Raw genomic sequence first — 14793 nt, forward strand, 5'->3', positions numbered from 1 at the left:
TCTTTGTTTAGAATCTACCTTTAACTTTGTTTTTTTTCCTCTCGAACACAAGTTCCTCCTGTAGCCTTTTATCTACATAATTTCTTCTAATTCTTCCATTATGTCTATTTTTTTATCCATTTGTTTTTTAATTTTTTATTTTATTTTTTCTAATGAGGAAGTAGAATGACTGTTTGTAGAGAGGAAGTAAGAAAAGAATTTATGCATTGCATATAAACTTTGCTAAACAATTAATTGTTAATGATTGACATAATCTTCTAATTATGATGTTATCACATTTTAATTAAATAATTCATGGTCATCAACAAAAGTCTTTTTTCTCAAATCTTCTAAATTAATAAAATTTACATAAAAATAATTAAACCATGTACATAATCTTCTAAATTTTTCTCTTTATCTTCTTTTAAATATAAATTAAGTATAGTTTTTATGGTCAATTTTGCATGCTGAATATCCAAGTATTTTTTTTAAATGATACTCATTTATAATAAAGTAATACAATTTAGAAGAATAAATAGGTGCTTTTAATTTTAAGGGGTATTTTAATAATGACATGAAAGCATTAAACGTAATTTTAATATTAATAAAAATTGAAGTGGTCTTTGAAAAAAGCTGTTACGTTATGAAGGCCGAAATATCGTTACCTTTCCGTCGCCGCGCTATCGCGTCAAGTGCATAATATTATCAAACCGTTATAATCACAAGCCGGTCGGTGTTTCTCGAACAATAACCGCGAATGGCTTCGGCTCCGTGGAAGAGGGCGCTTCTGCGCGTTCGCTTGGCCAGGTTGTCCCCTTGCCTCGGCCTCTCGAGGCGGTTGTCGGGGGAGGCGCCGCGGAGGTTCGCGGCGCTCTGGGGAAACGGGGATTTCGGGAGACTAGGGCTGGGCGGATTGGGGTCTCGCTTCAAACCCACGGTCTGCCCCTTCTTCGACAGTGATCCCCCGGTCTCGATCGCGTGTGGTGGCGCGCACACACTTTTTCTGACTGGTACTTGTCGTAACTGCGCTGAAGTTGTGATCTTTTGGTTGCATTCCGAGAAACAAAGTATTAGTGATCCTGTGGGTTATGTTATTCGATTTGTTCGATATGAGTTATTTCGAAAAAAATGATTATAAATCGAAATCGATTCTCTTAAAAACTTTTAAGGGTTAAAAATTAGATATCGTACTGGTATCTCAGTGTTCACTAGGGGGTTATAATTCATACATTGCATCTTCCTAGCTCGTGATTATATGAATCAGCGGTAGTTGCTCCATCAAGAGAATCTAAGAAGTCTATAATTGTGTTGTGTTGGATTGTGACATTATAACTTCTCTTGTTGCCTTGTGTACATATTCATTGCATTAGCAGCTAACGTTGGGTAAGGTTCACACTCATTAACTAATGAAGTATGCGTTCCTACTACAGTTTGACATCAAACAGACAGCAAGCAAGTGGCAAGAGTTGTATGTAACTTCCTAAGAATAGATCCTTAATCAGGGATATATTATTATTCAGTTTTGTTCTTACGAACATTTTGGAATTGTGCACTTCTCTCTCTCTCTCTCTCTCTCTCTGGGATTTTAGTTTTTTCTGCTTACCAATTCTCTCAGATTCGTTTACTGATATGACTTCTCTCAATCTGATTATTATTACCTAGCTGATTTTATGAGTATTCTTTCTTCCTGTTAAGCAGAAAGTGGTCGAGTTTATGCATCTGGACTGAACAACTTTGGACAGTTAGGCAGATCATCGACAACAAATTATGTATCAGTATGCTGCTGCCCCTGTTTTTTTTCAGTATATATAGAGTTACAAATCATCAAAATATAATTGTATAACAAAAAGTCAAATTCCTTCTCACTGACTTTATATCAGTAATTAACTCTAATCTTGATTAGATTATAAACCAAATTTTAGTTTGTTTTTCTTCATTAATTTTTAGTTTGCTTGACTTCAGTTTTCAAAGAATATAAAGATATAGATAGTATTTCTTTTTTTCTGATTCAAGCTTTTGTGATAAAAAGGCAATCTGTGACCAAATTACATGCCTGTATTGTGCTCATAATCCGACATCAGTGATTAAGAGGCTTTGATTAGTCTGCTTGCCCATGCATTTAGTGGAGTTTAGTGGCCCTTTGCTAAGTTTTGGATAATTGGTCAGTAAATAGTTTTGAGCTTATTTTGTTTTTTTTACCAGCAAATTATGTTGTTTCAGTGCCATGCAGAAAACTGTTGTTCTTTAATCAATTGGTTGGTTTGGACTTTTGCTTTTTCTGTGTAGCTCATTTATCATACCTCAATTTAGTTGCACAGGGTGAGATATGAAGTTGATCTATAAGCTTAGACGAGTGAGCATTTTATGCTAGTGCTTAGACACTTAGACCTGGAAATTAATGGTCATGTTTGCAAGTCGTGATAACATTGTTGGTTGATAGCCTTTTTATTGTCTAGTCTATATCTATTGAGTTAGCTGTTCTGTAGCAGTGTAACAAAAATGCCAATAAAATGCATGTTAATACTTCCTATGCTTTCTTGATTTGCAATAGACAATAATCTCAGTATTACTTTCTAAACACGGAGATTATTTGTGCAGGAGCCAATTCAAGTTGCTGGATTACCTGAGCATATCAAACAAATTTCAGCAGGCTACAATCATTCAGCCATTGTCACCGGTGAGAGATTAATATATGCTGCAAGCTCTATATCCTTGATAAATTATTTGCTATGGAGTGTCTCTGCAGAAGTTCAAGATTCAGTTCTGTGTTTTATTTAGAAATTAGAAACCTTAATTTTTTTTCATAATTTTCATATGCAATAATCAAAATTCTGTGTGTAAGGCATTGTGTTTGTTTTTTTCCTTTATTCAATTATCTCTAAATGAGCCATGAAATACAGTTCCAATTGCCGCATAATGTTTATTTCATTTTATTTACTAAAAGAATGTGTGTTCTTTTTGTATTTGCAATTTGATTTTTTGTTTTTCATCTACTAGCATCTAATGTCAATTCCCTCTTTTCTTTTGAGAATGTTCTTTCAGCTGATGGAGAACTATTAGCATGGGGTGACAACTCAAGTGGGCAGCTTGGTCTTGGAAAAAGTAATAATTTTGCTACTTCATATTCATTATGATGATTGTTTAGAATTTTTTCAGTTTCTATTTTCATTTAAGGATTTTGCCTACCTCTAGCATTTCAGTAAAGAAGCAGAATAGAAGCAAAATTTACTTGGTTACTGACCGGAATCTTTCCACGGATTGGTCCGTGCTATAAAAGCTCTTATTTTTCTCCTCCTTTTTTTCCCTCGGTCCCCTACCTAGAAGAACAGAAGGGATGTTCTCATCTTTGAAATTTGGTTGTCTCTGTACAGGAATACCAGCCTTTGAACCTTTTTTTAGTGTATTGATAAGAACCTCCTGCAATTTTTTTTTTTTTTGTATTCAACAAGTCTTCACTGCACTGGGTATTCAACTCTTTTTTTGGTATTCTATTGATAAGAACTTTCTTTTTCAAATTGTATTAATAGTACAATAAATAATTTGAGTTAGTACTCACTGTAGGTGCAAAGAGGATGGTATGTTCCCCTACAAGAGTTGATTGCTTGGCAGGAATCTACATTAAGATGGTTGCCTTAGGTTCAGAGCACTCGGTTTCTCTTACAGGTGACAAAAGAGAATACAACCTTGTCATTGTCTTTGATCATATGATTTGTCATTTTTTTTAGTGGTAGCATATTCTGCTTTGCAGATGTTGGTGAAGCCTTAAGCTGGGGAGCAAGTGGCTCTGGTAGACTTGGTCATGATTACAAATCAGGCATATTTGGCTTCTCTATTAGCTCAAGGTTTCACATTGATCATGTGTCAATTCAACATTCATTTCTTGAACCTGATTTGTAATGGAATAAAGACCATACTCTAATCTGATTCCATGTGAAACCAATTGAAGAAGCTAAGCCGGATCATGTTTGAAAACATGGGTTTAAAAATTTAGCGGTTATATTTAACCTCAGTACTTTTCAAGGGCATTAGGTGTGTCTTAGTCATTCACTTTACATGGATGCTCAAAACAAGCCATCTAGTTCTTGATGATCTAATGGGTGTGAAGAATCTAAATCATTTGACAAATTTTGCAACTATGTTGAATTTGGTGAAGGCTAACAAATAAATATATCCATCAGTTAAATATTTCACTTTGTATTTTCCTTTAACAGATTAACGTTTTTTAGTATAACTGCCTTTTTGTATAATACATAGTAACAATTAAGACAGTATTTACACAGTGAACATACTCCGAGGTTAATAAAAAAATTGGAAGGCATCAAGGTACTTCTTCTCGAAGCTTTTTTTTCATTCTAGTTTTCGTCTGCAATTGAATATTGTGGATAGTTGGTCTTTGATGATTGGATGCAAATACACCTTTCCAGATCAAGTCAATTGCTGCAGGAATGTTGCACTCAGCCTGCATTGATGGTGGGTTTACAATATCTTTTTTATTCAATGAGCTTCAGAGGTCTTTATCCTTGTTCATCTAATTCTTTTCTTAATCCCTGTTACTAATAAGCAGAACAAGGCACTGTGTTTGTATTTGGCGCAAGGACCACAAATAAGCTGGTACCCACACTCACTAATTTCATTCATAATTTTTCAAGTTCAAGTAGCTAATGAAACTCCTGTGATTTAAATGTTAGGGTTTTGGAGCAGGAAAGAATTTGCGGACACCCACAGTAGTTCAGGAACTCCCAATTTCCGAAGAAGTTGCTTGTGGTGGCTACCATACATGTGTTCTAACAAGTACTAATTATCCTCAACTGATTGCCTATCAAAATACTAATTCAATCTTGGAATTCTCATTAGTGATTCAAAGTTCAAAAATATTGTACTAGATTTGCTGTTCTTTGTGGAAGTCTAGTTGCAGAGTATGACATGGTTGCACCATAGATTTATTTGGTTCAGAAAATAAAACACTTAGTGGCATTCTCGAGTCGTTTTCACCAAGTGCAATGATTACTGAATTCTAATGTTGAATACTCTGTCATGTGTAGATGGAGGAGAGTTGTATACTTGGGGTTCAAATGAGAATGGCTGCCTTGGCCTTGGGTACTTTTTTAACTTCTCATTGCTGCTGACTCAAATAATTTTTTTCTCTTCAAAAGCGCTAACAAAAGGTTATTTTCTATCCAGATGCACTGAGATGATCCGAACTCCAGAAAATGTCAAAAGCCCTTCACTGAAGTCTCCCATATCAAAGGTTATAATCATCTTTCACCCTTATGATTTCTAGATATATTTTCCTTTTGCCGTTTACCGAGTTTACTCGGTGAAATGTACAGGTTGCTTGCGGTTGGAAACATACAGCTGTGGTTTCTGGTAAGTTCGGTGACACAATTTCTTCAGCTCAATGTCTAAACATGCCCACTAAAGTGAATGTTTTTTATTTTTTCTGTTTGATTTATATCGCACTATTTGATAATCATCTTATGACATTGAGATTAAGATGGCAAAATCTTTACCTGGGGCTGGGGAGGCGCTAACGGAACATTTTTTGAAGAAGGTCACTCTTCCGCTGGACAACTTGTGAGTTCTGAGTTCCTGTTTTCATATATCTACTCACTCAAATACGCCAAGTAACTCAAGTTTTGCTCTCCTCTCAACGAAATTACGATCTTTTTGGAGCGAGCATTGTAAGTCTGTATGTCGTCAAAGTTTAAGAATGCAATCGGATGTTGCAGGGCCATGGTGATGATTTGGATTGCATTGTACCCAAGATGGTGAACTTTGGTTCTCAAGTGAAGGCTTTGGATGTATCCTGCGGCTTCAACCATACCGGTGCCATATTAGAGCATACATGTTGATTTTAATAAAATAATAATCATAATAATCATAATATCCACCTCCATTCCAAGGTGTTTGTATGCATTTGTCAATGTGAGTACATAAAAATAACAAACAAAAATAAGTCATTTTGGATATTCCTTTTTCACATCTTATCTTCCTCTCGAGTCATCCCAGTGGCGTCCATTATAAAGCCGGATTCATAGTTGAGCCGGCGGTCTCGTCCATAAAGATGATAGCGAGACGAGTACTTTTGGTATTCATGACTGTGTAATTCGGGTGTGGATACTTGCTAAATGTGTGTATATGTATATACATAGTAACTTAGTTTGCCCATCAAACTAATTGACTTGGTCCGTCTATGTTCCCTTTCAACACGTTATAATTAAGAATTGACGAGTGAGTCCACGTCCATGAGTCTTTATCAATAGGCAATAGCAAGCAATTTCTCAGCCTTCAGTTTTTTTTCTCCTTTTTTAAGGATTTAATTTAACTTGTTTGTTAATTGAGGATTTAAAATTCTACAACGTTCTCCACACGCCTGTCTCAAAGCTTGACCTCAACGTTTACACATCCAACTATCCAAGTCATGGTTTTTGTCCCATTACAACTTTTTGTTTTCTTTCTTTAGACTAGAACAATCAAAGACTTTGAATTCATGATGGTTTCAAGCTGTGTTTTCTGGTTTGAGCATGCTTGTTTGCGTGCTAGTAGTACCGGAAGTCCTGATCGGTGTCACTAGCTCCGGCCGATCAGGTAAACCTTTCAAAATTATGTTAGGGAAAACAGTATCTAAATGAAATGCAATGTAAATATATATATCTTTCACCGGTTCGGTCGACTGGACCATCAGATCGAACCGACCGTGGGTCGTATTCATAAAACTTGACTCGTTGACTAAGCGACTCCTCCGTGTCTTCTTATACCGTCTCCCACTTCGCCTTTTGCAGCGCGTTATCTGCTCTGCCTCCTCCGCCTCATGGACGACCGCCGGAGTTCTCACACTCACAGACCCGCAATATGGTGCTTCGGACCTTCTCCGACGGAAGAGCCCACTCACCGTCCGGCTCGGAAAGCCAGGCCCTCAGCTTTACGCTCTCATCCCCCGAAACAGAGGCGGTTGCTCCGCTTCGGCTCCCTGTCCTTCTCTCTAGTGTCGCCGAGAGTTGGATGCGCCGGGAAAATAATGGGAAGGAAGCCTTCTTCTCGCTCTTCCTCTTCTTCTTCCTCGTCGTCCTCGTCTTCTTCCTCGAACAATGGGTTGTGGAAGTTCAAGATGGCTCGGCTTTGGAGAAGCGCGAGCGCCAAGGAAGAAGGACGACGACGGGAAGAGGAGTGCGGGGTGGCAGAGGAGATGGATCCGCCGCTGCCTGTGGTAAGGCGGCAGAGGAGAAGGGAGGAGGAGGAGGAGGAATTGGGCAGCATATGGCAGAGGAGGAGAGCATGCCAAGCGGCGGCTAATGCGCTTCGCATCGAACTGCCGCCGCCAGGCGCTCTCGTGTTTTAGATTCTGTTTCAGTCGGCGGGCTACCTACAAGATGTACAAATTCAAACTCCAAAACTCTTAATTATGTGTCTCAGTCCCTTCATGATCATCATTTCCCCGCTCATTCTCTTATTAATTGGTCGATAGAAATAAAGATGAGTGTGGTTATGTGTGTTGGATTGATTGTGTCAAAAGTATATAATACAACATATATATTAAATAATTTCTTTCCAAAGATAATGAAAAATATAAGGACGAGGAGAAGTAGATTATTAATTAAGAGGTTAAGTTGAAATGGTTAACTTTTGTTGGAGGTTTAAGGTTTAAATGCCTCAATTATGGAGGCCTTCAATTGACTAATTAATCAGCAAATTTTGTTCATCCAAAAACAACATCTGATCTCGATTTGACACACTTAATCAACTGACTAATTAACACATTAATGGTTTTAGCTAGGTTCACTTGGCTTACAAACATTGTAATTTATGCAAAAGGCTTCGGATTGGCTGATAAAATACCTAGAAGAAATGATTAATCAGGCTGGTGATGACAATAATAAATTTCATGAGTTCCATCTGAACTATCCAATTTTTTACACACATGATGCATATATCAAAATCATAAAAATACACTACTTGATTAATTTTAACCATAAGGTTGATTATCATAAAATTAAATTAATTGTGTCACATTGATAGCAAAATGCTTATTTAATTTTTTTACATAATTCAATATGAAATAGTATTCATACTCTAATTAATATACTCCCGCACTAAATACTTGCCAAAAAAAAAACACTCTAAAAATCATCCGTATAGTTTTGATAAAAAAATTACTTCACACATATATCCAAGTACATTAATTTTTTATATTGTTTATTTATAATGTTAAACTTCAAGATATAAATATGAGAATCTCAAAAATCAATCCAATCAATATTCAACCCCAGTGAAATAACTCTATCTTAAAGCTTTAACTAGAGTTAATTTTTTTGTTAACCTCAAGTCAGAAAATTTTAACCGGATTGACCGCAATCCGCCAATCCCTCCCTTCCCAAGCTCCCTCCTGCTCTTCTCATGGACGACCGCCGGCGGCGCCGCCAGCAGAACCACCGAAGGAGTTCTCAGAAGCCTGCAATATGCTGCTTCGGGGCTTCTCCGACGGAAGGATCCCCTCACCGAACGACTCAGAACGCTAAGCCTTCAACTTTTCAGTCTCCACCCCTCGAAAAGAGGCGCTCGCCGCGTGTAGACTGCGCAGGAAAAATCAAGGGAACAAATAAACCTGTTTCTCGTGCTCCGTCTTCGTCGTCGTCGTCGTAGCCGCCGCCGTCTACTTCCTTGAGCATCGGGTTGTGTAAGTTTCTTCCTTGGAAGAGGGAAGGAGTGCGCGGTAACAGACGCCATGGTCCCGCCACAGCCGGAGCTGAGGTGGCGGAGGAGGGAGGAGGACCAGGGTAGCGGTGGCTCATTGGCGTTTTAGATTATGTTTTTCTTTTCTTTTCATTTTTTCTTTAGAAAAAAGGGAAAAAAGGAAAAACCGTTTTTTTCATTTTGTTGAATAAATTTACACATAAATCGCGTTAAATTAATTTAATCCTAAAGATTAGTTTTAAAAGTTTTAAAAATATTTTTAGAAATATCAAAATGTTTTTAATATTTAATTTCACCCCAAAAGGAAAACAATTTATAAATATCATTTTTTCTCACATGCAGAAGAAGAGTCCATTGCAGTTCGGCCCAAGGCCTATAAATCTATCGGGCTCAAACAAACCGACGGCTGAGATCCTTCTCAGGAAGCGGTGTACGTGGGTCATACAGAACTGTCTAGGTTTCCGCCGAAGGTTCTTTCTTCCCTCCCCGTCTCTTTCTTTCACCTTCGACTCTCTCTATATCGTTGGATTTTTGCGATTGCCTCTACGAAAAATTCCTCCTGTGTTGTCGCGTTCTCTTTCAATCCCCAAGACGAAGATGAGGTAGGGCGTCGGAACCTCGTTTTTATGATTCGTCGGTGTGTTCTTCGCTCCATTTTTGTTGTTGTTGTTGTTGTGTTTTTGTTTTTGTCGCATCGGTTTTGAGTTAGGGTTTTAGATTCTTATCGATGATGGTAGGAGGCTAGGAGGATTTTCTGCACGAGGATGACAACAGTGCCATTGGCATCCTTTACTGATTTTTTTTTCCCGCATGTCTAACTTCTGGATTAACAAAGTTGTGGCTTTTTTACGTGGAATTTAGTCAGATTCGATTTATTGAATCCTTTTGAGTTTAAAAATTTTCTATTTGCTTGCACGTGTTGTGAAGCGAAATCAAACTATTGGGGCGGACAAAAAGAAATTTGAATTATATGCAGCGAATTACAATTTGATTCTCGTGAGCGTAGAGCTTCTCGTGTTGATCATTTGCGTCTTCTTGTTTCATATCTCGCGAAATCAATTATTTATTTATTTTTTACATAAAAACGATTAAGTTGTATGGTAGAGAAAACTTAACTAATTGAAATTGGCGCAATTATTATTTGGAAGTTTTTCTACTGTTTTTGTTGTTTTTTTCTTTGACTGCAGCCGGCATCCATCTACAAAATGGGCTCAAAAATCGGATACTGTTTATATTACAATTGAACTGCCGGATGCAAAGGATGTTAAGCTCACATTGCAGCCTGAAGGTCGTTTCTATTTCTCTGCAACCAGCGGAGCAGAGAACATTCCATATGAGCTCGATCTGGAGTTGCTTGATAAGGTTGATGTTGATGTAAGTATCAAGAATCTGTTTGATTACACTCAACTCCACTTTTTGACTTCCTAGAGTGACATGAACTACTGCAGGAGAGTAAAACTGCCGTTGGCTTGAGGACCATATGCTACCTCATCAAGAAAGCAGAGAAGAAATGGTGGAGCAGGTTGTTAAAGCAGGAAGGGAAGCCTCCTGTCTATTTGAAAGTTGACTGGGACAAGTGGATTGATGAAGATGATGAGAAGGAAAACAAATGTAATCACTCCTACTTCTGATATTGTTGTTACCATACACTGCAGTAGTAATTGATTTGTATTTTATTTTTGGAATTTCACTTCTTGTTTTGTTAATGTTTGTCTGTGCAGTTGGGGGCATGAATTTTGATGACATGGACTTCTCGGTAGGTCAACTTCCCTAAACATGAAGGGAATGTTGATCAATATTCTTTGTGGATTCTCATCTTTGTTTCAATATTTTTACAGAACTTGAATATGGGTGGTGCTGATGATGGGCTTGATGATGAGGATGATGACGATTTGTTGGCTGATACTGCTGATAAAGATGGAGGTTAGTACTTTATTTGCTTGGCATGCAAAGAGCAACGTTTAAATTATCATCCTGTTACTAACATGCTTCTTTATGATGGAGGTTAGTACTTAGTTTATTATTCTTGTTGAATGCTAACGTTCTTCTTTATGCATGAAGCTAGTGGATGATTATTTTGAGCACAACAGGTTCTCTATGTTCTTCCTTCAATACTTATTTAGCTGTTATGATTTAAATCAAAAGGACATGCTATGTCAACGTATTGTTTATAAGTTTTCCTTCCTACTTTGTTTTTATTCTTGTTAAATGTTACTAGAAGCTACCTTTGTTTTATGCAGGCAACTAGTGGTTGCTTATTTCGTTGTGTCCTTACTGGAACACTCTTTAGCTTCTAGTTAGTTTGTGGAACTTAATGTTCAAATTGTTGAAATAGGTGACATGGTAGTTCTGGTGTATCAAGTTTGTTACATTGTTTATAATCTGATTGAATGATACAAAGAAACGCTCTTGTTTACACTGTTCCTAGTGTGAATTTATGCTGATTCAATACCTCCACTAATTGCGTGATTCAAATTGACTTGTTGATTGATATTCATTTGATGTTGTTTCTTCAGATGACGATGAAGATGCTGGAGAAGTCAAGCCAAATGGAGAAGAAAGGGCGGAGAATGCTCAAACTGCAACTACTGGTGAACCTGAAAACAAAGCATGACTACGTATCTAGCAGCCTTGTGATTTTCTTTAAACCTCTTCGTTTCATGTCTTCTTTCTCGATTATGTCTTTTGTTTTGATGAATGGTTGTAGTTGAGGTTGCAGTAGTAATCATGTATCTTATTAGATTGGAGATTAACAAGTGTAGTAGACAGCTTGTTAAAAGCACATCCTGTTTAAATTAAATGCCAAATGCCAGTATTCACATTATTTTGCATGTTTTCATTCCTTTTTACAATTCTACTCGCTGATGAGAATTAGGGGCAGATAACAAACTAACAAAGCCTACGAATTATTGATAGTGTGATTGAAAAACCGTCATCATTGATTATTCTTAAATAATAAATATTTGCCCCTTAGTTACAGTGTGCTAGTTATTTTTGAACGCTCGTTGAGTTCGAACCGTCGATGATGTTGGATTTCCTTTTATGGTCTGTTTGTGCTTTTCTATTTTTGAATTTACTATCCTGACTCATGGAAAAGTGTAGGACTGAGTCGGTATTAGTTGAATTGTAACTTTTATATATATATATATATATATATATATATATATATATATATATAGAGAGAGAGAGAATTGTTATATTACGGACTATTTTCTACGGATTGCTACGGATTTTGTCATGTCATTTTCATTTTAATTTTTTAAATGCAATTTTTCCTTTTTTTTTTTTTTTTCTCTCTTGCTTCTTCGTTCTCGCCACGCCTCGTCACAGCGCCTCGCGGCCGGCCACCCGCACATCGCCCACCGCCACCCACCTGTCCTCGCCCGACCGCCGGCCATCTGCCCACCATCGGCGGTCTTCGGCCGCCTGGACCCACCCACACTATAGGCTATGGGGTGAACCCGTCGGGGATCGCGACATAGATCCAGCGCTATCGCGGTCATGTTGGGCAAGCGACTGGATTCCGGCACCTTAGCGACCGGATTCCGGTGCCATAGCGATCGGATTCCGGTGCCAAAGCGACCGGATTTCGGCGCCATCGCGTCCGGATTCCGGCGCCATCGCGTCCAAACTATAACATGAATCCGGTCCATTTATTCTTGTCACGGCCAGAATCAGGCGCCATCTCGGTCGGAATTCGGTCGCTGCCAGACCCCGCCGGTTCGCAGCAGGATTGCAACAGAAATCCGGCGTAAATCCGGCTGCGATCCGACCACCATGCTAGCGACCGCGATTGTGGTCGGATTTCGGCCGAGATTCTTGCTGTCGGCGGGTGGCCGTTGGGTGGTCGACGGATGGCGGGAGGCCGGAGGCAGGGCGATCGATGGTGGCCGGCCGGACAGAGGCGAGGAGTGCTGGCACAATCGGCACATAGCAACGAGAATGACAATGGTAAAAAGATAAAAAATAAATTAAATATTAAATTGCATGTGTGGGTCGCGGACAAGTCCGCATGTACATGTCCGTACTTTAACAAAATCATATATATATATATATATATATATAATTTTTTTTGTTTTGTTTTTATTTATAATTTTTTTAATAATATCTCTGATTTTTATAAAAATTTCTTAGCGATCATCCCAATAAATCGGAAAATATTTGTTAAGCCCTATTTAAGCCGTCAATATTCGTAGGAGGATTATTTCATTTTTACTACGGCAATTTATACTTAGTTTTGTGAATTTCTTTTTAAAAAAATATTATACTTTGTTATTTATGGAGCACTTAATTTTCCTGTTCTTCTTATATGCATACAATCTCTCTTTTCTCTCATTCATTCTCTTTCCTTCATCTGTTGCATGCATAGGATTTTATATCAAACCCATAGAGATTAGGATTTAACTAATTTTTCTAATAAAATTTTAACATCGCCAGATAAATCGAAATATACAATGAACAATATTATTGGATTCTTTACCATCTAAAAAATTCACAGACCTAAAATGAGTTTAATTAGACCTATTCTATAGATTTTTTAGGTTACAAGGAATCCAACGATGTCGTCCATTGTATATTTTGATTTCTCCGGAAGTATTAAAATTTCATCAGAAAAATTAGCTAGACAAAAACTCATTATATCAAGATCACGTTGGCCCTAATATTTTTTTCATAACAAGCCATATTTTTCCATATCAAGCCTAACGTGGGTCTGATATTTTTCATATCAGGTCCACAATGGTTAAGATTTAGCTAAATTTTTTATAACATTTTAACACCTATGGAGAGCTAAAATATACAAAGGGTGACACCGTTGAACTCCTTGTAACCTCAAAAATTCACAGGACTTAAAATGAGTCTAATTAGACCTGTCTAGATCCATTAGTGGATTTTTGTCAAAATCCACTGATTGACCTAAAAACCTCATATTGTAACCATTTTAGGTTCTGTGAATTTTTGAGATTGTAAGGAGTTCAATGATGTTGTCCATTGCATGTTTCGGCTTTTCCGAAGGTATTAAAATTTTAACAAAAAAATTAGCTAAAGTAAAACTCATTCATATTAAGCCTATGTTGAGTCTGATATTTTTCCATATCAGGCCTAACGTGAGCCTAATATTTTTTATATCACGCCTAACGTGCGTTTGATATTTTTCCATATTAGGCTCACGGGGGTTAAGGTTTACTTGATTTTTTTGATAACATTTTAACGTCTCCGGAGAAGTCGAAATAAGCAATGGACGATACTGTTGGACTCCTTGCAGCCTCAAAAATCCACAGGACATGCATGAAATGGATCCAATCGAACTTGTCTAGGTCTATTAGTGTGCTTGGGTCAAAATCCACTAATCGACCAAGAGATATCAGATTGCAACTATTTTAGGTCCTGTGGATTTTTTAGGTCGTAAGGAGTCCAATGATATCATCCATTATATATTTCGACTTCTCTTAATGTGTTAAAATTTTATTGAAAAAATCAACTAATTAAAAATCATTCATATCAAGCCCATATTTGTTGGGATCGATGGTCCTCGGCTAGAGAGGGGGGTGTGAATAGCCGCTCCAAATCGTTCGCGTTTCTTTCTACAAACTAGGGTTAGCGCAGCGGAAATAAGAACAAGAAACGAAAACAAGAAGATCAAACCTCAACGCGTCGATGTAACGAGGTTCGGAGATAAACTCCTACTCCTCGGCGTGTCCGTAAGGTGGACGAGCCCTATCAATCCGTCGGTGGATGAGTCCCCGGAGAACCGGCTAATAATCACTCCTTCTGGGTGGAGAAACCTCGCCACAAAGTTTTGCAAAAGCAATACAAGAAGGAGTATACAGCAAGAAGCAAAATACAATACAACTGTAAAACCTTCGCTTACTTGCCTTCTCTTCGACTGGATGAAGCAGCAGCTTCAAGCGACGCCTACAACAGCAGGAAACCAGTCGTAGAAGCTCACACGAAGCTTCGGAACTCAACAAAGCTCAAGAGCACAACAGCAGCTCAGTAGAAAGAAGAGGAAGAAGAAGAAGCACAGAAGATGCCCTCGTCTCCTTTATACCTGCGAAGAAGAAACAGCGAAGAAACTAGCCGTTGCGTTGCAACGGCTAGAACCCTGATCATGCGTGGACCGAT

The 14793-nt window shown here is 37.9% G+C and overlaps 2 protein-coding genes across 4 annotated transcripts; both read left to right on the forward strand.

Annotated features, from left to right (window-relative positions):
- Positions 1–701: 701 nt before the first annotated feature.
- LOC121997698 (ultraviolet-B receptor UVR8-like) lies at positions 702–5959 on the forward strand. 2 transcript variants are annotated; one of them, XR_006116342.1, is made up of 15 exons: positions 702–989; positions 1678–1754; positions 2578–2656; positions 3022–3081; positions 3541–3642; positions 3728–3821; positions 4260–4302; positions 4404–4449; positions 4544–4590; positions 4668–4770; positions 5022–5076; positions 5161–5227; positions 5310–5346; positions 5468–5553; positions 5709–5765. XR_006116342.1 is itself a non-coding variant. In XM_042552256.1 (15 exons), the coding sequence occupies exons 1-15, from the start codon at positions 737–739 to the stop codon at positions 5829–5831; spliced, it is 1266 nt and encodes a 421-aa protein (XP_042408190.1). In that variant the 5' UTR covers positions 702–736; the 3' UTR covers positions 5832–5959. The 2 variants fall into 2 exon arrangements, 1 of the variants encoding a protein (XP_042408190.1); XM_042552256.1 differs by having other exon boundaries at positions 5474–5553; positions 5709–5959.
- Positions 5960–9114: 3155 nt separating this feature from the next.
- On the forward strand, positions 9115–11494 carry LOC121997700 (co-chaperone protein p23-1-like). Of its 2 annotated transcripts, none has more exons than XM_042552263.1 (6): positions 9115–9272; positions 9858–10032; positions 10119–10281; positions 10392–10426; positions 10509–10593; positions 11187–11494. In XM_042552263.1, the coding sequence occupies exons 1-6, from the start codon at positions 9268–9270 to the stop codon at positions 11282–11284; spliced, it is 561 nt and encodes a 186-aa protein (XP_042408197.1). In that variant the 5' UTR covers positions 9115–9267; the 3' UTR covers positions 11285–11494. The 2 variants fall into 2 exon arrangements, with proteins under 2 accessions (XP_042408197.1, XP_042408196.1); XM_042552262.1 differs by having other exon boundaries at positions 9116–9272; positions 9858–10044.
- Positions 11495–14793: the final 3299 nt, after the last annotated feature.

The sequence above is a fragment of the Zingiber officinale genome, chromosome 6A, assembly GCF_018446385.1.
Source record: "Zingiber officinale cultivar Zhangliang chromosome 6A, Zo_v1.1, whole genome shotgun sequence".
In the NCBI taxonomy this organism is placed as follows: Eukaryota; Viridiplantae; Streptophyta; class Magnoliopsida; order Zingiberales; family Zingiberaceae; genus Zingiber; species Zingiber officinale.

Coding starts and splice junctions, on each gene's coding strand:
- LOC121997700 (XM_042552262.1), top strand. Junction 10,045..10,118: donor TTGATAAGGTTGATGTTGAT/GTAAGTATCAAG, acceptor GAACTACTGCAG/GAGAGTAAAACTGCCGTTGG. Junction 10,427..10,508: donor TTGATGACATGGACTTCTCG/GTAGGTCAACTT, acceptor ATATTTTTACAG/AACTTGAATATGGGTGGTGC.
- LOC121997698 (XM_042552256.1), top strand. CDS start 737: ATGGCTTCGGCTCCGTGGAAGAGGGCGCTTCTGCGCGTTCGCTTGGCC. Junction 5,228..5,309: donor TGAAGTCTCCCATATCAAAG/GTTATAATCATC, acceptor TGAAATGTACAG/GTTGCTTGCGGTTGGAAACA. Junction 5,554..5,708: donor ACTCTTCCGCTGGACAACTT/GTGAGTTCTGAG, acceptor CGGATGTTGCAG/GGCCATGGTGATGATTTGGA.